This window comes from Lynx canadensis, chromosome A1 (assembly GCF_007474595.2).
Source record: "Lynx canadensis isolate LIC74 chromosome A1, mLynCan4.pri.v2, whole genome shotgun sequence".
NCBI classification, from domain to species: domain Eukaryota; kingdom Metazoa; phylum Chordata; class Mammalia; order Carnivora; family Felidae; genus Lynx; species Lynx canadensis.
Window position 1 is genome coordinate 144,505,822 of NC_044303.2, and position 24,741 is coordinate 144,530,562.

General features: G+C 36.3%; 1 protein-coding gene across 4 annotated transcripts in view; it reads left to right on the plus strand.

The window, feature by feature from the left end:
* The first annotated feature begins 531 nt into the window (after nt 1–531).
* The window catches only part of FAM151B (family with sequence similarity 151 member B), a 40,370-nt gene continuing 16,160 nt past the window's right edge, over nt 532–24,741 (plus strand). For 3 of the 4 annotated variants that reach the window (XR_003970638.1, XM_030323788.1, XM_030323778.1), the window contains exons 1-5: nt 556–752; nt 6,485–6,610; nt 9,329–9,494; nt 17,877–18,094; nt 21,090–21,225. Coding sequence is in view for 3 of the 4 variants with exons in the window: in XM_030323788.1 (XP_030179648.1) it covers nt 728–752; nt 6,485–6,610; nt 9,329–9,494; nt 17,877–18,094; nt 21,090–21,225 (671 nt within the window). In the remaining variant the exon portion in view is untranslated. Of the gene's footprint in view, nt 753–6,484; nt 6,611–9,328; nt 9,495–17,876; nt 18,095–21,089; nt 21,226–24,741 lie in introns of all 4 variants that reach the window. The other variant, XM_030323772.2, reaches the window with a different exon arrangement.

A 24,741-nucleotide genomic window follows, 5' to 3' on the forward strand; every position in this document is an offset into this window, starting at 1 on the left:
TGTTGTCTTAATTTGACAACTGACTGAGTTGTATTAGGGTCACAGGACCCGAAAATGGCAGTGCTATGCTGCTAACTCAGATCAGTCTGACTCTGCCTGAGGTCTTTTTCTAGCTTCAGCGTCGCTGGCGCAAAGTAGGGAGTTGAGGGCAAAGAAGGCAGTGGGTAAGAGAATACAGTTGTTAGTGTTTCCTGAGTGAACACTAGTACAGAAGAAGAGGGAGACAAAACTTGCAAGTTCTCACTTCTAAAATCCTTATGAAGCAACGCTCATTTTTATGGAGAAATGATTCCATGTCATTTTAGGATGGCACTAAAATAAAAAAATATATATATCCAACTTTGAAAAATCGTACCCCATGCAAGTGACTTCTTTCAATCTCGGCGTTTCATCCTCTGCCTTCCTGACGTAAAGTTCTTCAGAAGAACAACTCGTTTTCCCACTAACTTTCAAAAGAGCAATTCGCGCGACACTTGGACCGCGGACACTAGAGCGGAGACTGCGCGCTCGCGCAATTCGAGCCTCAGTCTCTGCGCGTGCGCACCGCTTCCCGGTCTCCTTCCGCCTCCGACGGGGGAACCTCCGCTCCCGCGCTCTGTGGGCTGTAGGTGGCGGCTCTGTTGTTTATAGTGTGTTGTTTGTTGAGTCGCGTTTCCACGCCACCTGTGACGGTCAGCGGCGGTTGCCCACGGCTCAGCGCCTCCGCGGACTGCGGCCGGTCGTTGCCATGACAGCGACCGCTGGGGGCCCTGGTAAGCGCGGATCCGGCCTTTGTGGGTCCCTGAAGGGCTTCCCTCGACTGGCTTGCCGTCCTGCACTTGGGCGTGGCGCCTATGGTTGGAGCGTTTTGAGAGACTCCTTTGATAGCACCACTCCCTTTTCCTGATGGAGGTCCACTTCCTAAGTGCGCCCACAACGGACTGGCCTAGAACTTTGGTTCCTCCTGTGGGCCTTGAAAGAAAAGCCGATGGGATGGCCAAGAATAGCAAGAATATTGCACCCTTTCTAAAAAGGAATGCTTAGGGCAATTTGGGGTTCATAGGAAAATTGAGCTGGAAGACACAAAGGGTCTCCACATAGTCCCTATTTGGACACTGCAGAGCCTCCCCATTATCAGCACTTTGTGTTCTTGTGAACCAACATTGACACATCATAATCACCTAAAGTCCATAGTTTACCTTTGGGTTCACTGTTAGTGGTGTACATTCTTGGGGCTTAGACAAATGTATAATGCTTTGTATCCTTCATTGTGGTATCATACAAAATAGTTCCATTGCCCCCCAGATCCTCTGAGCCCACTTATTCACACCCACCTCCAACAACCACTGATCTTATTACCTCCATAGTTTTGTCTTTTCCAGAATGTCGTGTAGTTGGAATCATACAGTATGTAGCCGTTGAAATCATAAAGTATGTCATCAATGAAGGATTGACTTCTTTCACTTAAGAGTATGCATTTAAAGTTCTTCATGGCTTAAGAGCTCATTTCTTTTTAGCACTGAATAATATTCCTTGTCAGTTGTCTGGATGTATCAGAGTTTACACACTGGTGAAAGACATCTTGGTTGCTTGCAATTTTTGGCAGTTAGGTAATAAAGCCGCTGTAAACATCCATGTGAAGGTTTTTGCATGGACTTAAGTTTTCAGCCCCTTTGGGTAGAAATCAAGGAGCACGATTTCTGGATTGTAATGGTAAGAGTATGTTTAGTTTTGTAAGAAACTGCCTAACTATCTTTTAAAGTGGTTGTACCATTTTGCAGTCCCATCAACAGTGAATGGGAATTCCTATTGCTCCACATTCTCACCAGTATTTGGTGTTGTCAGTGTTCTAGATTTTGGCTATTCTAATAGGTGTGTAGTTGTACCTTATTGTTGTTTTGTGTTTCTCTCTCTCTTTTTTTTAATGTTTATTTATTTTGAGAAACAGAGAGCATGAGTGGGGGAGGGCAGAGAGAGAGAGAGAGAGGGAGAGAATGCCAAGCAGGTTCCCGGATGTCAAGTGCCAAGCCCAACGTGGGGCTTGATCTCACGAACCATGAGATCATGACCTGAGCCAAAATCAAGAGTCAGGCACTTAACCAACTGAGCCATCCAGGTGCCCCGGAAGTTTTTTCATCTTAATAAAACCCAGCTTACTCATTATTTGTTTCATGGATGGTGCCTTTGGTGCTGTATGTAGAAAGTCATCACCATACCTAAGGTCATCTAGGCTTTCTTATATATTATCTTCTAGGAGTTTTATAGTTTTGTAAATACAAAAATACAAAATCAAATAATTTTTGTGAAGGATGCAATGTCTGTTTCCAGATTCATGGTTTTCCATGTGGATTTGTCAGTTGTTCCAGCATCATTGTTGAAAAAATTATTTTTACTCCGTTGTATTGCCTTTGTTTCTTTGTCAAAGATCAGTTGACTCTATTTGTGGGTGTTTACTTTAGGGTTATCTGTTCTATTCTATTGATCTGTTTGTCTGGTTTTCACCTGTACCACCCTGTCTTGATTACTGTAGCTTTATAGTAAGTCTTGTTGGGTGGTGTCATCTCTTTGTTCTTCTCTTTTAGGATTGTGTTGGCTATTTTCGTTTTTATGCCCTCCATATAAACTTTAGAATCAGTTTGTCCTTATCTATAAAATAACTTTGTGGGATTTTGATTGGGATTGCTTGAATCTGTAGGTCAAGTTGGAAGAACTGACATCTTGACAATATTGAGGCTTTCTATCCACGAGCATGGAATATCTCTAATTAGTTCTTTGACTTCATTTATCAGAGTGTTGTGGTTTTCCTTTTATACCTCTTGCACATATTTTGTTAGATTTATACCTAAGTATTTTGGGTGCTAATGTAAATGGTGGTATTGTGTTTTTCATTTCAAAATCCACTTTTTGTTTTTTTGCTGGAAAGTAGGAAAGCAATTGACTTTTATATATTAACCTTGTATCTTTCAGCCTTGCAATAATCACCTATTAATTCTGGGAGTTCTTGTGTTGATTCTTTCAGTTTTTTGCATATACAGTCATGTTATCTGTGAACAAACACTGTTTTGTTTTTTCTTCCCCAATCTGTATAGTTTTATTTCTTTTTGTTATCTTAGTGTATTAGCTAGTACTTCCAGTATGATGTTGAAAAGTAGTGGTGAGGGGGTAGGAATACTGCTTCTTGAGGTCGTGGTTGAAAGTGACATTTACCTGATCCATAATTTCAGTAGATCAAATGCAGAGTAGTTTTGGTCAGTCTGATTCCTCTTGGAATTGGGTGAGAATGAGAAATGCAGACAAATGGGTGTGGTCAAGCATAATTCTAGCTTTTTGTATCCAACCTTTGGAAGCTGGTAATTTGTGTGTCCCTGTTGTTTGACCCCAGAGTTAGAGGTGTTTTAAACCAGGCAGTTCTACTCCACACGTTTATGGTATGTTTTACGTAAACATAATTAGTCACATTAGACATCTTTGGTGACATATTTTTTTCAGTGTTAGTTTTTTCTTTATTGTAAACATAATTCATGCTCATTATAGAAAATTTATAAAATATATTGAAGCAGGGGAAAAAAATCCACACAATGCCAATAGAAACTTTTTGGTATACTTTCTAATGTGAATAATAAAATAAAATGGAACCACTGTGTCAAGAAATTTTAAAATGGAGCCAGAAGGCCATTAAGGGGGTAGGCCTTAGGTACATTCTTATCAGGTAGACCCGTGAACTTTTGAACTAGGCCAAACTTCAAATATTCCAAGGACTCTGCATAAACACTTGCAACTTACTACAGTAATGGACTTTTTCTTAGTGATAGCCTTAGCAAGCAATTATGTTTAGCTAAGATTAGTTGTTGTTGTTGTTGTTGTTGTTGTTTTTTGCCACCAACCCTGATTACATTTTTTGGTAAACAACACATAGAAGCATTCCCTTTTGTCTTTAAAAACTCCTGACTTTGGTTCCTAGTGGGACACAATTTGGGTTGCTACCCAAACCTGTGCTCCCCAAATTGCAATTCTCAGATTGCAAATAAATGCTTTTATTTCAGTTCTGCCTCTTCTCTTGGTTGACACTAACAATCCTGACTTTTAAGAACACAGTATACATGTCACCATATGCTATATGTCTCTTTTTTTGGCTTTCTTCCACTTTTTAAAAATATACAAAGTAGTTTTTTTAGAGCATTAAATTTTAGTGAGTAGAACAACAAACATTTATTATCTTATAGTTCTGTAGGTCAGAAGTCTGAAATGGTCTCAGTGATCTAAAATCAAAGTAGCAGCATGGCTGTATTCCTTCTGGGGCCTCTAGGAGAGAATCAGTGTTCTTGCCTTGCCATCCTCTACAGACTGCTTGAGTTCCTTGGCTCATGGTTTCTTCCTCCATTTTCAGAGCCAGCAATGGCTGGTCCAGTCTTTGTCACATTGCATCACTCTCACACTGACTCTCTTGCCTCCCTCTTTGACTTATAAAGATCTTGTGATTCCTTGGACCCACCTGGATAATCCAAGCTCACCTCCACACCTTAAAGTCAGCTGATTAGCAAACTTAATTCCATTTGTCATCTTAATTCCCTCTTGCTGTGTTATATAACATATTCACACTACACAGGCATTAGGATGGGGACATCTTTGCAGGGGGGTGGTCATTATTCTTCCTACCACAGTACCCATACATATTGTTCTCCACTGGACTTTTTTTTCCCACTTAACATATCTTTGGGATTATATCAGTACATCTAGATTTGCCTCATTCTTTTTAATGGCTGTATAATTTTCCAATTGCATGGATATATCACATTTATTTAATGAATCCACTGTTGATGGGTATTTAGATTATTTTCACTTTTGCTATTACAAACAATGTTATAACAAATATCCTTGTACCAAACGTGTCACTTACCACATATAGGCATATTTATCTATGGCATAAGTTTATGAAAGTGGAATTTCTGGGTAAACGTATTTTTCTTTTTTTTTAATTTTTCTTTGTAAAAGTCTTTATTGAGATATAATTTCCAAACAATACAATTCATTTATTTAAAGCATACAATTCAGTGGTTTTTAATATATTAGAGTTGTGTAACCATCACCACAATCAATTTGTGGTGAGCTGAAATCAAGAGTCGGACGCTTAACGGAGCCACCCAGGCACCCCTAATTCAAATATTTTTAAAATTGCTACATATTTTCTTCTGAGTCTAAAGAGTGTGTGACTGTTGCATATACTAAATAGAACCACATGTTTGGGGCCATAGTGGATGCTATAGCTAATTCTCACCTTTATTCTATAGCCCGATATACAGAGTGGTTGCTAAGTTCCATGCATGTTAGTTAGAACTTCTCTTTATATGTTCCTCCATTCTCTAATCAAAATTTACTTTTTCTCAATGTCTTATTGGAAGTTTCTGCTGGTTATTTTCAGGTTTTTAACTATTGTTAGGCAGAGTTAAGAAACAAATAATTAACAGAAGATATAATCTCATGCAGAAGGAATTTGCAGGCAATTGATAGGCACTAAAATGTTTAAATTAATATACAAGAATTATGTGGGTAACTATTTTTCTCACTGTTATATTGGGATATTACACAGTATGGAGTAGATTTGGATTCAAGTATTACAGTCTTGGTTAACTCACATATTTTAATGCTTAATAGAAAATCTAGATATCCAAAAAGTAGTTTATGAATATGGGAATTATGTATATTTGTACATGGTAAACAAATCTATAAATAATAGCTCAGGAATTTAGTCACTGATATAAATTTTGCCCACATTCATAATCCCAAGGTGCATATGCTTAAATGTATAGGTTAAGATTCTAAATTGTTAATATAAATATAGAATGGGGCCTCTGGTGGAGAAAACAATTAAGCTGTACACAGTTTAAAAGGTTTTAATACAGCTTTTTTTTAAGTTTATATAATTATTTTGAGAGAGAGAGAGAGAGAGAGACAGAACCCAAATGTCCATTGATGGATGAATGGATAAAGAAGATGTGGTATACACACACACACACACACACACACACACACACACACACAATGGAGTATTACTCAGCAAGCAAAAAGAATGAGATCTTGCCATTTGCAACTACATGGATGGAACTAAAGGGTATTATGCTAAGTGAAATTAATCAGTTGGAGAAAGACAAATATCATATGACTTCATTCATATGAGGACTTTAAGATACAGAACAGATGAACATAAGGGAAGGGAAGCAAAAATAATATAAAAACAGGGAGGTAGACAAAACGTAAGAGACTCTTAAATATAGAGAACAAACAGGTTTGCTGGAGGGTTTGTGAGAGGGGGAATGGGCTAAATGGGTAAGGGGCATTACGGAATCTACTCCTGAAATCATTGTTGTGCCATATGCTAACTAACTTGGCTGTAAATTTAAAAAAATAATAAATTATTAATAAAAAAACCCAATACTCAAGATCCTAAAAGAAATGTTTAATTCATTAAAAAAATCCTTTTTTTTTTTTAATGTAAATGTCATTTTAGGATCTTGGAGTGAAAATATACTAGAATATTTTCTGAGAAATAACCACATCACAACAGAAGATGGCGCTGAGATCATCTGGTATCATGCTGCTAACCACAAGGCACAGGTGAATGAGGCACTGAAAAGTAAGTCAATACAGTTTCTTGTATTCACATTGCATAATAGATTAATTCCACTCTTTTTTTGGTATCTGGGCATATTTTCAGGTTTCAAAGACTTAGAAGATCAAAGTGTAAATTCTAGGCTGACATAAACATTTTTATAAAATATCTCATTTTGTTTACAAAATGAACAAATTTCCATAATGGAAGGATTTTCTTATTTTCCAGAAGTGGGCTTGCCTTTTCTGTGTCTGTTTGAAACTTTCAATGTATTTACATTTCCCTATATACTGTAGTGATTGGAGTAAAATTTTTGAGGTCACTGTTGTATGTCTTACATATTTTTGTGTCTTTCATAGTGTATTAAGGAAAGGGTCAATAAATACTTGTTGAATGGATGGATGAAGCCTTTGTATACTAATTTATAATTAATTTCCTTGGTCAGTATTTATGCTTAGGCTAGAAACTAAGACTTTGGTTTACTAACTCAATCTATAATCATCTGTATCTATATATCTATATCTATACCTATAGATATCTGTATCTGTCACTAGTCTATATCTATATATTGTCTATCTAGTCTATATCTAATACCTAGACCTAGACCTACACCTACACCTACATCTTCATATCCGTCTATATCTATATCTTCCTTCTTTATAGATGAACATGATAGCAGTTTTTTCAGCCTTTTCCTAAGAAGTACTCCTCTTGGCTGCAGCAGCACAGGAGACTGAAAGCATATAACCGGAGAGGTCTGGGGCATAACTCGAAGTGACCCAGTACAACAAGGAAAATTCCTCAGTCCCAAGTTTTGCTATAAAAATCTATGCATCTTTTGCATCCTACTCAATTGTGTATCTGGATAATGTGTCTGAATATATATTTATTTTATTGTAAAGATACTGTTTTAAATTGTTATTCTTTGCTCCTCAAAGGGAGGAGCTTTGGTTTAATATTGAATCCTTGATACCTAAAACAATACCTAATACATAATAACCACACAGTGATTCTTTAATAAGTGAATTTTAGCAAAAGCAATGCTTCAGGAAAAAAGCTGATTAGTGGTTTCCAGGAACTGGCCAGAGCAGAAAATAGGGAGTGAATGCTAATGGATACAGGATTTCTTTATGGGATAATGAAATTTTTCTGCAATTAGATAGTGGTAGTGGTTGTACAGCATTCTGAATATTCTAAAAATCACTGAATGATATGCTTTAAAGCGTGAATTTTATGGTATGTGAATTATATATCAATTTTTTTAAATGGAAAAAAAAGGTGAAACTCCTATTTACAGACAATTGGTTGTATATGTAGAAAATCAAAGTTTCTTCAGATAAATGATTGTAAGTCATGAATAAATTTAGAAAGTCTCAGGATACAAAGTCAAAACAAAATAAATTTTAGTTCTATGTAATAACTAAAAATTTAGAAAAATCTTTAAAATTTTCAATTCATAACAGTCTATGTGGAAATCTTTTACTAGAAATAATCTAATTAAATATGGATACTTTACTTTTAAGTGTGTTTAAAAAAATTTTTTTTTTCCAACGTTTATTTATTTTTGGGACAGAGAGAGACAGAGCATGAACGGGGGAGGGGCAGAGAGAGAGGGAGACACAGAATCGGAAACAGGCTCCAGGCTCTGAGCCATCAGCCCAGAGCCTGACGCGGCGCTCGAACTCACGGACCACGAGATCGTGACCTGGCTGAAGTCGGACGCTTAACCGACTGCGCCACCCAGGCGCCCCTTAAGTGTGTTTTAAAAATGCTGATGGAAAGTCATTTCCAATTGCTGGCAGTCTGATGTTGACCTGGGAAGTTTTCATAGGCTACTTAGTGTTCAGATAATGTCCTTTTTACATTCGGTTTGGTAAAACCAGAGAGCTAAGTTTTATAGTTTGGGAATGCTCTTCACAAATGCCTTTTTTAAGCCATGGCTAGTTTCGTAAATTCTTGTTAGTCCAAAGGAGAGGAGACAGACAGCCTCCTGCAGACATGCATGCTGTATTTAACTGGTTTTCTCATTTCTTCCAGAATATTTAAATGTAGTATAACTATTATTAATAGAGCTGTTTAAGTTTGATTAACCTGTAAAACTGGGTTTTTAACAATATCTATGACTTAAAAAAAAACAAAGTACAGGAGGAGAAATGTAAAAGTACCACCTGGTATTACACTGTCAAAACATCCAGATCACAGACTAATGATCACAGACTAATGTTGTAACATTTCAGCATGTAGATTTTAAACACATTCATTTTAAAAGATATGTTGGAAAAAAATGGAAAACATTTAAGTCTTTTTGAGAAAAAAAATGTGTTTTTTTTAAGCCTTGAAGAAAGCCTTTGTAACACCTTTAGGAAAAGTTTGACTATAATAAATATCTGTAGTTTCTAATTTGAGGAATGAGAAGATAAAAATATTATTTTTTATTCTCAGAAACGTCAACAAACACTTATTAATCCTTGTTTTGTATGCTCATTTTGCTATGTCCTGGGAAGAAATTAAATACTGTAACAACAGTGTAAGAGCTCTATGACATAGGGAAAGGCATTTAATTCTTCACCACCTGTTTGCTCATCTGTGAAACAAACGTGTAAAGGCCTAGCACTTAGTACCTGGCACTTAGTAGTTACCCAGTAAATATTAGTTTTTATTCTCCTCAACAGGCTCCTGAACATGACATCTTCTGCAGCCCTTATTTTATCAGCATTAACTTAAGTTCTTTTATTTGGACAGGTCCTGCTCACATGATAGAGGCTGATGTCCTTCTTCCAAGTGATGGATCAGAATATAGCCAACCAATCATGGCCCATCCTCCTGAAACAAATAGTGATAATACTTTACAGGAATGGCTCACTGAAGTTATAAAAAGCAATAAAGGCATCAAACTGGATTTTAAGAGGTATTTGTATAAACATTTTCAGTTTTTTAGTTGTTATAAAATAACAATGGAAAAAAAGGATTAATAGCATCACATATCTGTGCTTGACTAACTAAATTGAAAATAGAATTGTAAACTAATATGTTTCAAGAATGGACCTAAGACCCATTGAGTTGTTTGCTAAGATTGTTTCTTGGGAACTCTTTGAAGATAAAATTAATTTTTACAAAGGAATTTATCATAAATTACCATTGTGATAATAGAATGGTAAATTTAAAATGCTACTTTCATTAAAAAGTGATCTGAGGGGCGCCTGGGTGGCGCAGTCGGTTGGGCGTCCGACTTCAGCCAGGTCACGATCTCGCGGTCCGTGGGTTCGAGCCCCGCATCAGGCTCTGGGCTGATGGCTCAGAGCCTGGAGCCTGTTTCCGATTCTGTGTCTCCCTCTCTCTCTGCCCCTCCCCCGTTCATGCTCTGTCTCTCTCTGTCCCAAAAATAAATAAAAACGTTGAAAAAAAAAAATTAAAAAAAAAAATAAAGTGATCTGAGACAGAGTTGGCAGTAGTTTGAGTAGTTAATGCATATCCTACTTGATTTATATTATATTTGTATATGGGGAATTATCTAGAAGTCTTCAATAACCCAAGAGTTCTTTAAAAATAATATTTGGAAGTATTGATAATGAAGGGCATGATTAAGTGTCATTTCCTTTCCTGTGGCTATCATGGGAAATTTTACTTTGTGCCATTTTGGCTATATAAAAATTATAAGTAAAGCCAGGAATATATTGTGATACCACAAAAGCTCACCATAAGCCCCATGAAGGCGACTGCTAATGAAAATCTAGGGTTTGTGGTAAATATACCTTATCTCTGAACAATATTTTTAAATGGAAGTTTCTTAGGAAATTAATGATTTGGAAATCTTACTAATAGAATTATCAATATGACTCTAATATTTTGTTGTAGGGCTAAATGTACCAGTAAACTTCATTATAGTGTTGGTGAATGAAAGAGCTTTGTTAAGATCTTAAAGTTTTTAGAGTGGTGAATGGCCCAAACTCTATTTTATTGACAAAGAAACTTAGTCCCAGAGAAGTTAAATGATTGACCCAGGGACAATAGCTAAACTTGACAGCTGAGCTAGGATGAGATCCAAGGTATAGTGTTCTCTGTACCATGAAATAAAGCATTTGATCTTTAATGTTTGGTGATTCAGAGTTTTAGCACTCTTTGCCGTTTCATGTGTATGTTTACTATTGCCCACTGAATTGTTCTGTCTAATATATTCCTTGGCTCTTCACCAGTCAGATCAACCGATTCATTCCTAGCAGCTATCCAAAAGGGCTGAGGCACTAAAAAAAAGATTTTTCAAATTTTTTGGTTATAACATATTTGAAGGGGAATGAATTTATGGACATTTATAGTGTGTCAGACGTTGTTCTAAGAGCATTAAATGTGTTCATTTATTTAGTCCTTATAACAGTCCTAGGAGGTAGCTTATTGCTATCATCCTCATTTTCTTGATGAGGGAACAAAGGCAGAGAAGAGTAAGTAGCCTGCTTGTTGTCACATAGTAGGAAAGCTACCAGCCTGGCTGAAGAGTTCACACTGTGAACCCAAACTCTGTACTACCTCTGTAAAAGTAGCTGAATAACCTATTAGTTAAATTTTACTAGTTCTTATTATATGCTTTTAAGTTATTCTGTTTGGTATACAAATAATAATTAAATATTAAAATTTTATGTGTAAGTTTCCTATAGAATGTAATTTTAAATGGTTTATTGTGATTTTTGTGATTGATGATTTTTATTTTCTCATCCCCAATTTCTAAACAAAGTTAATAGGTAAATAGGTATGATACTCAGAAGTTTGACTTACAAATAACTTTTTAGGAAAAAAACCTATCCTGTAAAAACAAAGTTCATATTCTTCCCAGGAATTTAAATAAGTACCACCAAAGGGAAATTTTAGGTGGTATACTGATCAGAACTTCCCTCTTCAAGTGATCATCTTGGCCAGCCTTTGTCAGGTTTTGTTTTTTAAATATATGAAATTTATTGTCAAATTGGTTTCCATACAACACCCAGTGCTCATCCCAAAAGATGCCCTCTTCAATACCCATCACCCACCCTCCCCTCCCTCCCACCCCCCATCAGCCCTCATTTTGTTCTCAAGTAGCCTTTGTCAGTTTTTTATGAGACACTTAATACATGTTAGAATTGAGAATGTTAGCCACTGTTATTTCTAATTAGAATTACGTGGTATTGCCAGCGTTACCTTGATTTCAAAAGCAAAGACCCCACTAAAAAGGAGAACTAAAGACCAATTTCCCTGATGAACATGGATGCAAAAATTCTCAACAGGATACTAGAAAACAGAATCCAACAATACATTGAAAGAATTATTCACCATGATCAAGTGGGATTTATTCCTGGGCTGCAGGGCTGGTTCAATATCTGCAAATCTATCAATGTGATACATCAAATTAATAAAAGAAAAGATAAGAACCAGATGATCCTCTTAATAGATGCAGCAAAAGCATTTGACAAAATACAGCATTTCTTGATAACCCTCAAAAAAGTAGGGATGCAGGAGCATACCTCAAGATCATAAAGTCTCTATATGAAATACCCATAGCTAATATCATCTTCAATGGGGAAAAACTGAGAACTTTTCCCCTGACAGGAACACGACACTACTGTTATTCAACATAGTGTTGGAAGTCCTAGCCTCAGCAATCAGACAACAAAAAGAAATGAAAGGCATCTAAATTGGCAAGGAAGAAGTCAAACTTCCACTCTTTGCAGATGACAGGATACTCTTACATGATACTCTACTCTACTTTTGGGAAAACCCAAAAGACTCTACCAAAAAAACTTCTGGAACTGATACATGAATTCAGAAAAGACACAGGATATAAAATCAGCATTCAGAAATCAGATGCATTTCTATACACCAATAATAAAGCAGCAGAAAGAGAAATCAAGGAATCTATCTTATTTACAATTGCATTGAAAACCATAAAATACCTAGGAATAAACTTAAACAAAGAGGTAAAAGATCTGTATGTTGAAAACTATAGGCAGCTTATGAAAGAAATTGAAGAAGACACAAAAAAAATGGAAAAATATTCCATGCTCATGGATTGGAAGAACAAATACTGTTAAAATGTCGATATTACCCAAAGCAATCTACGTATTTAATGCAATCCCTTTCAAAATAACACCAGCATTCTTCACAGAGCTAGAACAAACAATTTTAAAATTTGTATGGAACCATAAAAGACCGCAAATAGGCAAAGTAATGTTGAAATAAAAAACCAGGGGCTCCTGGGTGGCTCGGTTCATTACTCGTCCAACTTCAGCTCAGGTCATGATCTTGTGGTTCATGGGTTCAAGCCCCGCATCGGGCTCTGTGCTGACAGCTCAGAACCTGGAACCTGCTTCAGATTCTGTGTCTCCCTCTTTTTTTGCCCCTCCCTGCTTGTACTCTGTCTCTGTCTCTCAAAAATAAATAAATGTTTAAAAAAAAGAAAAAAAGAAAACCAACCTAGAGGCATCACAATTTCAGACTTCAAGCCATATTACAAAGCTGTAATTATAAAGACAGTATGGTACTGGCACAAAAACAGACACATAGATCAATGGAACAGAATAGAGAACCCAGGAATGGACCCACAAATGTATGGCCAGCTCATCTTTGACAAAGCAGGAAAGAATATCCAATGGAAAAAAGAGAGTCTTTTCAGCAAATGGTATTGGGAAAACTGGACAGTGACATGCAGAAGAATGAACCTGGGCCACTTTCTTACACCATACACAAAAATAAACTCAAAATGGATGAAAGACTTAAATGTAAAGACAGTAAACTATCAAAATCTTAGAGGAGAAAACAGTCAACACCTCTTTGACCTCAGCCACGGCAGTTTCTTACTACACACATCCCCTGAGGCAAAGGAAACAAAAGCAAAAATGAAGTATTGAGACCTCATCAAGATAAAAAGCTTCTGCACAGTGAAGCAAACAATCAAGAAAACAGTCATTGCAAATGACATACCAGATAAAGGGTTAGTATCTAAAACCTATAAAGAACTTACCAAATTCAACATCCAAAAAACAAAGAATTTGGTGAAGAAATAGGCAAAAGACATAAATAGACTATTTTCCAAAGAAGACATCCAGATGGCTAACAGACACATGAAAAGATGCTCAACATCATTCATCATCAGGGAAATACAAATCAAAAGTACAGTGAGATACCACCTCATACCTGTTAGAATGGCTAAAATTAACAACTCAGGAAGCAACAGATATTGCAAGAATGCAGAGAAAGGGGAACACTTTTGCACTGCTGGTGCAAATGCAAACTAGTGCAGCCATTCTGGAAAACAGTATGGAGTTTCCTCACAAAATTGAAAACAGAGCTACCCTATTACCCAGCTATTGCACTAGTAGGTATTCATCCAAAGGATACAAAACTGCTCATTCAAAGGGGCAGATGCATCCCAATGTTTATAGCAGCACTATCAACAATAGCCAAAGTATGGAAAGAGCCCAAATGTGCATCAACTGATGAAGCCGATAAAGAAGATGTGGTACATATATACAATGGAATACTACTCGGCAGTGAAAAAGAATGAAATCTTGCCATGTGCAATAACATGGATGGAGCTGGAGTGTTTTATGCTAAATTAAGTCAGTAGTAAGTTTGTCAGAGAAAGGCAAATATCATATGATTTCACTCATCTGTGGAATTTAAGAAACAAAACAGATGAACATAGAGGCAGGGAAGGAAAAATAAGATAAAAACAGAGAAGGAGGCAAATCATAAGAGATTCTTAAATACAGAGAACAAACTGAGGGTTGCTGGAGGGGTGTTGGGTGGGGGTGGGCTAAATGGGTGATGGGCATTAAGGAGGGCACTTGTTGGAATGAGCACTGGATATTATATGTAAGTGATGAATCACTAAATTCTAGTCCTAAAACCCTTATTACACTGTATGTTAACTAACTTTAAAAACATACAAAAAACAAATTTACTATATGGATGTACTTTAGAGATACCACCTAGAATTAGAAAATGATTCTTTAATGAAAGACTGAATTTGAATATACTAAAATAAATTATTACATGGTATTAGTAGATTAATTGGGAGAGATGTATAATTTTGTAATATTTACAAATTTGTTACATGTTCCAGGCTAGGAACATGGTATGTTATTCTTTCAGGTATACATTATATATTGCTGTTGGGCCAAGTTCATCCTCAGTCTTTTTTTTCTTTTTTTTTCCAAAAGTGTTATGACTTTTCCTTGATATTTACTCTTCCAGAAGAATCTTATATTTATTTTATTCTATTTTAGAGAGAGAGAGAGATTGTGGGTGGGGGAGAGGGGCAGAGGGAGAGAGAGAGAATCTCAAGCAGGCTCCGTGTGGTGCTTGCTACGGGGTTCTATCCCACAACCCTGGCATAGCTACTGGAGCCGAAACAAAGAGTTAGATGCTCTACTGACTGAGCCACCCAGGCGACCCCAGAAGAATTTGATAATTGTTTCGTCAAATTCCAGAAAATAAAAAACTACAACAGCAAAAACTTTTATTTTCCTTAGTAAGATTTTATGTTTTTTTTAATAGAGGTTTTGTTTTTCTTATTTAAATTTCTGATAAGGGAAAGTGGCATTACAATAATCTATATTAGCAATAATTAAAATATTTACATATAAAAAAAGAATACATGTATTAAATTCTTGTTTCATTATGTTCTGTGTCATAGCTCCTTATGGTTAACTGCACAGTGCTTTGCACATAGTAGACACTTAATATATGTTGGTGGATTCAATCTTGGGGAGAATATGCTGAGATTGGATATTATCTGATGGGAAACCATTATTCAACAGCCCTATATTATTTTAATAAATTGAGAAAGCCTAAGACTCTCCCTCCTGAATATAAACTAGAAATTAGTGTTTAACCCAACCTCCACAGACACCAGATTTCTTAAGAAACCAGAATTCTTTCTGGAAAAAGAGATGTTGCCAGAGGTACATAGATTAGTTTAGGTTTTCCTCCAGATCCACCCATGAAGAGCAGAACCCCAGAGTAACTTGGCTTCTCCTGTAGGTCTTGAAAAACAAGCTTTGGAGGCGCAGCTGCAAGTTGCTTGCTACCAAAAATAGGGGTGCCAGATCTCAGAATTGTGGTTTTAACATGGCCCTGATACTGTTTAAGGCAGAAAACATTTAGGACAGAGAAATGACAGTCTCTAAATTAAAGTCTGCTAGGTCCAGCATTAGAGTTTATTAATCCACTAAAATCTAGGGCCTCCATTTCAGGGCAAGAAGAATAAGCAAAAAGAAGCTCACAACATGGGGGCAGAGTAAAGAAAGACTGGGGGCTGGTTTGCTCTGGTTTTAATGAACAGTATCCTTGCTCACTAGTTAATTGGACCTAATAAATAATGAGGTTATCAGTTTCTCCCGTTACAGTAAGAGGCCTGAAAGGAGTGAGGTGAAGAATGGTAGAAGTATAGGCGGGAGGAGTCCAGTCCATTAAGAAAGTTGTAATGTGAGGAGAGGGTACTGAATGTTCTTCCCTCCGACAGGCATTTCCCAGAATCTTAGCCTCCCATTGTAGTATTCACTAAAAGCTAATTTTCTTTTTAAATTTTTATTTAAATTCTAGTTAGTTAACATACCTTGCAAAAATGGTTTCGGGAGTAGAATTCAGTGATTCATCAGTTACATGCAACAGTCAGTGCTCATCATAACAAGTGCCTTCCTTAATGCCCATCACCCATCTATCCCATCCTTCACTCACCTCCTTCCATCAACCCTCAATTTGTTCCGTCATTAAGAGTCTCTTGTGGTTTGTTTTCCTCTCTTCTCTTTTCCCCCCCTCCCCTATGTTCATCTGTTTTATTTAAATTGCACAGGTGAGCGAAATCATATGGTATTTGTCTTTCTCTGTTTGACTCTTTCATTTAGCATAATATACTCTAGCTCCATCCACGTTGTTGCAAATGAGAAGTTTTCATTCTTTTGGATAGCTGAGTAATATCCCATGGTATGTATACCACATCTTGCTTATCTATTTATCTGTCAATGGACTTTTGGGCTCTCTCCATAGTTTGACTATTGTTGATAATGCTGCTGTAAACATTGGGGTGCATGTACGTCTTCAAACCTGTATTTTTGTATCCTTTGGTAAATACCGAATAGTGCAATTGCTGGATCATAGGGTAGTTCTATTTTTAACGTTTTGAGGAACCTCCATACTGTTCTCCAGAGTGGCTGCACCAGTTTGCATTCCCCCAAACAGTGCATAAGGGTAAAACTAATTTTCTTTGAAGCAAACTTAAAGGTTCAGAAGAGATTCAGAAGTATAAGTAGTGTTGTAGTTCAGTAAAGTTTTATATATATATATATATATATATATATATATATATTCTTAAAAAGTAAAATTTATGTAGGCTGATTGAAACCTTACTGTTTTAAAACCTATAGATGTCAGAATGGATGTAGAGAAGAAAAGAGTGAAGCTGCTTTTTTATTTAAAAGTAACTAAAATATAGTTGTCTCTAGTTTTAAGAAAAGATGTTTGTTTTTTATTTATTTTTAAATGTTTATTTATTTATTTTGAAAGAGAGATGGGGAGAGGGCAGAGGGAGAGAGAGAATCCCAAGCAGGCTCTATGTTGTCAGCACAGAGCACGATGTGGGGCTTGATCTTACGAACCATGAGATCATGACCTGAGCTGAAATCAAGTCACATGGTTAACAGACTGAGCCACCCAGGCACCCCCAAAAAAGATGTTTATGAAATGAAAATGAAATCTGTAAAAGTTTTAAGAGAATATTATAATTTACACTTTGCAATCAGTTTTAGAAACATGTTTATGCATCCAAATTTACAAGAATACGTGAACGAAAAGAGGCTCTTTTCTCTGAGGTCATGAGCCAGTATTAAAGACACAGTGCTTGGGTACACATTAGGTATTTTAATAAATGTGAATTTTCAGATTATAAATGTATCTAATTTTAAATCTTATTTATACATTCTCTTATGAGTGAATATTTGTGTATTTTCTGAAATTATTTTATACTGAGTGATCCTAATACAGAGATTTGAAACCTCAGTCTGTCTACAAATAGTGACATTATTCGTACATTTATAGTACCTTTCAGGTACCTTCATGAATAGTAAGTATAAATCAACATTTTGAGATGTGGAATATGTTAACTTTCCCCTCTGGTTCTATGTGATCTTTGAATTTATTCAATTTAGGCATTATTGTATTATACTTTTATTAGGAAGTTGAGAACATTGAAAACAGTAGTCTCAAAGAACTTCTTTTTATTTTTACTTTAGGAATGTATCTTATTGACAGCAAACTATATTTTTAGTCTAGCAGCTGTGGAACCATCCATGATGCTCCTGGAAAATGTGAAGAGGCATCTGCAGCGTCCTGTGTGGATTAATGCTGATATTCTTCCTGGTCCAAATGGAAATAGCAGAGTAGTGGATGCAAAACCTTTTATAGACACAGTGACATCCTTCTTTCCAGATGTGACATTTTCCCTGGGTTGGACAACAGGATGGCATCCTGAGAAAGTCAATGAAGGTAATAATTTTTAAAATGTATTTCTTTTTGATCAAATTAAAATCTACTTGAAATATAAAAATAACACTTCTCAGTATAAAACCAAAAACTTATTCCACTATCTAAGAGCCTAATGGAGAGAAAGGTCTGGTCCTAAAGGCATCTGTATGACTCTTCTTTCTTTTATTTCATATAGACACTGCATTCATTGGTGATATTCTGTTACCAAACTTCAATGGGAAATATTTATTTACAAGGTCTAGATTAACAAAAGCTGCCTCTTTATAAATTTTAAACACATCCTCAGTTGTCTATTTGAACTTGGAAAACATAATATACTCTTTTTACCTTGGAGCAAACTTCCTATGTCAGATGAAAGATAAAGAAGTAGTAACAAAAACTTAGCCAGTGATGTGAGGCCAGAAGTAAGGGGAGTGTGGTTGAAGAGCACAAGTTCTGTTCTGTAGACAGTGGGAGGCCCTTAAAAGTAGTTTGCTAGAACTTTGGCACCCTCATGTTCTCTTTGGTTAGACAGGGGAGTGAGAGGCCATGAGACTCTCCTCTAGTCCAATCCCTTCTTTCCTTTCACCTTTTCCCTTCAGGATGGACCTGACATTCAGATTATTTTCCCTGGTTGAAACTGACTATGCTATTTGGGTTTATCTTTCTATTTCTTCATACATACCTAGGTAGTGATTTCCAGATAAACAGTTCTCAAGAACCATGAGATCAGGACCTGACGGGAGATCAAGAGTCAGATGCTCAAGCAACCGAACCACCCCGGCGCCCAGAGATATTAGTCTTTATCCTGTGTTCAGGGCATTCATTTTTTTACTTATTTGCATTTATTGTTTTCAGATGTTAACTTTTTAGCCCAACGTAAGATTAGAGTAACTGCTATCAAGTGAGTAGTGACATTTAGGTTTAACCCCCTGGTCCAACAGTTAATAAGATTGAGAGAAAAAGCAATATGCTTTAACTTAATTCTAATTCTTTAATTCATTTTAATTTTATTAATTTCATTAAAGAATATTGCTTATAATTCAAAGTGTTTAAATAAGGTAAACTATAAACAGTTTTAAACAGTTTAGTAACTTCCTTACTGATTCCAATTCCTTTTATCACTGTTTAGTATAATTCTGGCTTAACCTGATCCTTGAACTGAATAATACCATATCTGGGTTTGAAGTCATTGTGGTGTTGAATGTCTCCAGGCTACTTTTCTTTCACTGTCCTCTTGTCATTACCAACATGCACTTTATGCTCCCTTACTTGTTATTTCACAGATTTAGAAAAGAGAGTTAAAAGTTTATAGTCATGTAAATATAGCTTTTGTTAGCAGTCCCTTTTTCTAATTAAAAAGATATAGGGGCACCTGGGTGGTGCAGTTGGTTAAGAGTCTAACTGTTGATCTCATGATCTCACAGTTTGTGAATTTGAGCCCCACATCGGCCTCTATGCTGATGGTCCATAGCCTGCTTCAGATTCTGTCTCTCTTTCTCTCTGCCCCTTCCCCACTTGTGCTCTTTATCTGTCTCTGAAAATACATAAATAAGCAAAAAAAAATTTTTTAAAACAATAGTTTTTCATATTTTTCAGGAAAGCAGAACTTTCCCCTTTTTTCATAAGGAGTTTAGCTGCTAAACTAACATATTTACTTAGGCTTTCTGTAAAATGTTCCTATATTGACCAATACTTTTTACAGCCTGCTTTTGATAGAGTTTAGTGTTATTTAAAAAATAGAAACATTTTTTTCTGAAGCTTTTATAAATAGGCAAGTGTGTTTTCCACAATGTCTTAATAAGATTTAAAATGCACGTATAAAAGTCATTTTTACCACTATTTCTACTTTAGGTAAAATGTGTAAATAATTCGGACTAGCCAAAAAACAACCATGAAGATAATTATTACTTAAAATTTTTTAAATGTTATTTATTTACTCAGAGAGTGAGAGAGAGAGCACGCACAAGTGGGGAAGGGGCAGAGAGAGAGGGAGGAAGAGACAATCCCAATCAGGCTCCACACCACCAGTGCAGAACCCAGTGTGGGGCTTGAACCCATGAACTGTGAGATCATGACCTGAGGTGAAGTCAGACTCTTAGTCAACTGAGCCACCCAGGTGCCCCGATAATTATTAATTAAACGTCTAGTACCTAGCAGCCATATTTCTCTTGGAAAAGAATACTTAATTACACAATGGAAAATATAAGTTTATAGAGACTATTAATGATGCAGAGATACCTATGGGAAGAGCTTTCGAATCTTTAAGGTATAGTGTCAAAATTTGCTTTTTTTGTGCTTGAGAGATTAGTAAAACCTTTTTTTTTTTTAATGTTTATTTATTTATTTTTTTTAGAGAGAGACAGAGTATGAGCAGGGGAGGGGCAGAGAGAGAAGGAGACAGAATCTGAAGCAGGCTCCAGGCTCTGAGCTGTCAGCACAGAGCCTGATGTGGGGCTTGAACTCATGAATCGTGAGATCATGACCTGAGCCGAAGCTGGACGCTTAACTGACGGAGCCACCCAGGTGCCCCATAAAACCTTTTTAATATTTTAATGTTTTGTTAAATTTTCTCTTGGTCACTTGTGGCATGATTTTAGAATTAATTTTTTGTCTACATTTTCCACTGAAAATTTTTTCATGTATTAAGTGGTTTTTTAAGTCACTCTGTATCCAAACGGAAATTTTTATAAATTATCTGAATTTACCTATTTATAAGTAATTTAACTTAGTTTCTTATTTTTTTAATAAGTTTTATGTATTTATGTATTTTGAGAAAGAGACAGAGTGAGTGGGGGAGGGGCAGAGAGAGAGGGAGACAGAGAATCCCAATCAAGCTCCTCACTGTCAGCAGGGAGCCGGATGCAGGGGTCAAACTCACAAAACCTGGAGATCATGACTTGAGCTGAAACCAAGACTCATAAACAACTGAGCCACCCAGGCTCCCCTAGTTTCTTATTTAATGACTTTCAGTATTCCAGTTAGAAAAATGGAATTTTTCTTTCTTTAATTTCAGGTTACAGTTGGACAATGGTGAAAGAAATGGAATATATATGTAAGGACCTAAATCTGCCTGTAACATTTCCTGTCAGAGCAGCATTAGTTAGGCAGTCTTGTTCTCAGTTACTCTGGCTGTTAAAGAAATCAAACAGGTATGTATAAATGTAACAATGTAGGATGTGCATGTGAGTGCATGTGTAAGAGAGACAGAAAGAGGATGAAAACTGATTATGTAGACAGTGTGTATGAGAAAAAGATTGAGAGAGAGAATGAGCCCCGATTGTGAAGCAAGCAGATTCCCTCACTAGAATGAAACTCTCAGTTAACCTTAACTTATATAACATCATGTCTTTCACCTCTGTTCCTTACCAAAGTTTTTGAACACAGTAGGTGCCCAGTAAATGTCCTTTTTTAATGATGTTATACATTCTCAAAAAGTTGTAAGAGGATAAAATATTTTCTCTTTGAATTCCATCCTAATTTCACAAGTTTTTTCTGTATCAAAATTTTCTTTTTAATATGTAATAAAAACTAGTTGGACCACTATTAAATATTAAAGTATACTATAAAGATACAAATATTGAAACAACTTTGATACTATCTTTTTAATATACTTGTCAGTAGAACAGCAGGGAAAACCCAGAAATAAACCCAAATCTATCATGGAACTTAGTTTAGGAGAAGCTGGCATTTCAAATCATTGGAGTAAAAGTTTAGTGCAGTGTTGGGAAAATAGGCCAACTCTGCAGAAAAGACAAAACTGGCACTGCTCCTTAATCTTTTTTCCACAGTAAATTCCAGGTGAATTAAATACTTGAAAATCAAACATTAAATACATAAAGAAAAAGCGTGATGTTTTATATAGTTTCAGAAAGGAGAAGACCTTTCTTAGTAAGGCACAAAATCTAAATGCTATTGCTGACACAAAGTTACCAGAGAGAGAACTCTAATCCATATATATTTAAAAAAATAGAGTTTTATTTGAGCCCAAATTAGGACAGCTGCCTGGGAAACACAATATTCACAGGGAGGAAAGTACTCCAGAGAATGAACATGTTTACAGGGTTATATACTTTTTAACATCTTGTAAAAGCTCAAAAGATTATAGATTAGCGTATAGGCAGGAATCATGTGTTTTAAATATCATCAAATGCAGGGAGTAGAGGCATTGATCAATATCTCAAGGACAAGATGGTTTTCCTTTAGGCTGCTCATTTACAAAGCAGATGTATAATGCATGCCTGGCAGGCCATAAATCAGGCTTTTGGTTTGAACAAAGTTTATGTACAGTCATGCTGACTTAGAAGGAAATTTAAAATGGTTGCCCTTCAGAGGCCTTTAGAGAGTTTTTCCCTTCATAACTATAAAAGGAGAGTTTGATACATTTGAATACATAAAAATGGAAAGATTCTGGTAAAACTATCCTTGATGCATACGTTAGACTGATGTAAAGAATTCTAATAAAGAATTTTTCCAACTCATCCAGAAAAAACTCAGTTTGGTAATTTACTATATTAGAGTAAGGGACTCAGATACTCATACATTAAAGAAGTATTCACATTCCTGTGGATAGTGAATTTTTACTACATACCTTTTCAGTTTCTGTGAAAATGATCTTGTTTTTTTCCCCAATATCTATTAATAAAATAAATTATGGCACTATTTCATAATATTGAATTATCTTCACATTTCCAGAATAAACCCCATTTGATCATGATATATTCTTTTAATATGCTGCTGAATTTTATTGATAAATTTTAGTTAGGTTTGCATTTGAAAGTGAGACTGGTCTGTAGCTTTTTTTCTTTCTCAGTTTTAGGTATAAATGTCATGTGCATTTCAATAAAAAAGCTAGGAACCATTCCTTTTTCTGTGTTCTGGGATATTAAAAAAAACAACATTGAGGGGCACCTGGATGGTTCAATCGGTTAAGCCAACTCTTGATCTTGGCTCAGGTCATGATCTCATGGTTCCTGAGGTCCAGCCCCGAGTTGGGCTCTGCGCTGACAGTGCAGAGCCTGCTTGGGACTCTTTCTCCCTCTCTTTCCCCCTCCCCCACTCACTCTGTCTCTCAAAATAAATAAATAAACTTAAAAAAAATAAAACAAAACATTGAAATGGCCTATACCTGATTTGGTAAACAATCCAAACCTAGTGTTTTGAGGAAAGATTAACTTGTACAACCTTTTTATTATATGGTAAGTGGTCCCTTGATTTTCTGTCTTCTGGGGGGCCAATTTTGATATACTGTATTTTTCTAGAAAATTACTAATTTCACCCAGGTTTTGAAGTTTATTTATTCACAGATGGCTCAAATAGCTTCTCATTCTTTTAATTTCTTCTGTTGGAGAGGAAGTATTCCTCTTTCCTTTAGGGTCCTTCTAGCTGGACTAAATAAATTGACGTGACAGAGAACAACCGGAGAAAATCAAATTTAATAGCATACTTATGGGGAATCTACACAGACATTGAAAATCTAAAGACTGTGAGGCAACAGGAGGCTTATAGGAGCTGAGGAGGAGGGTAGGGATCTGAGGATACAAAGGGTCTTGAGAAAGACCATTAGTAGGAAGGTAGATGTTTGAAAAATAAATGTTACCCTATTATGTACATAAGTTTCCCAACTTGTGCTCCGTTTTTCTCTCTCTTAAAAATAAACATTAAAAAATTAAAATATTCATGATATATTATTTGGTACATATTCACATCTCTTTTATCTTAATGAAGAATTAATTATTAAAGGGGGGTCATACACTGTTCAGGGCCTGGCCCTTCAGGAGGTGTTTTTTGGAGAGTGTGACTTGCTCTCTGTTGTTGTGACTTTGGTTATTTTATTTCCCTAGTCGTAGTGATGTTTTGGACCATCCACCAGGTGTGCTTTGATTTGTTCCTTGAAGTAGCCCTGTAAAGGAAAACAAACAGACAAACAGGAAACAAAAACACACAAATCAAACAAAAACAAAAAACCTAAAAACTAAAAACAATCCAAAAGCAAAAAACCAGAAACACCAGCTGCAAGTAAAGAACAGGGTGGAGGCGATGCTGATGGAAGAGCACATACAGAGAGAGAAATGACAGGGGTGGGGAAAAAGAAAAAATAAACATTGACCAGGCAGAGGGACTAAAAGCCTTAATCCAGAGAGAGAGAAAAGGAAAATAAGAAAGGAGTTAGGGAAAAAGAAACGAAGATAAAGTTACCCAGACAGAGAAACTATACGGCTTGATTATTCCAGAGAGAGAGAAAGGAGTGTAAAGAAGGAGGTGTAGAACATGTATAAAGAGAATGGATTAAATATGTCTGTTTAAACAAACCAATAACCAAAGTACCCAGCCTACAGGAGGGAAGAGATAAGAGGGAGAAATGGGTCGGGGTAGAATATATATCTAAATAACAAGAATTGTTCTAGAATTAATCCAGGCTACGCAATAGCACTGGTCTGGAGGATGGAGCCGTCTGGTTCCACAGCGTCAATCCCACTCCAAAAGATACGCAGTTACCCAGCGTTGGAGGGGCATGGTTTGGTGTAGGCTGGTCCCACCTCCACTGTGGGCCCCGCAGACGAATACCTGAGGCCCCACCTTGGCGGTGGTGGGAAGAAAAATGGCGGCTCCCAGTCTCTTCTCCATGACCCCGTGTGTCAAATCACTCCTTTGGAGCCATCCTCACT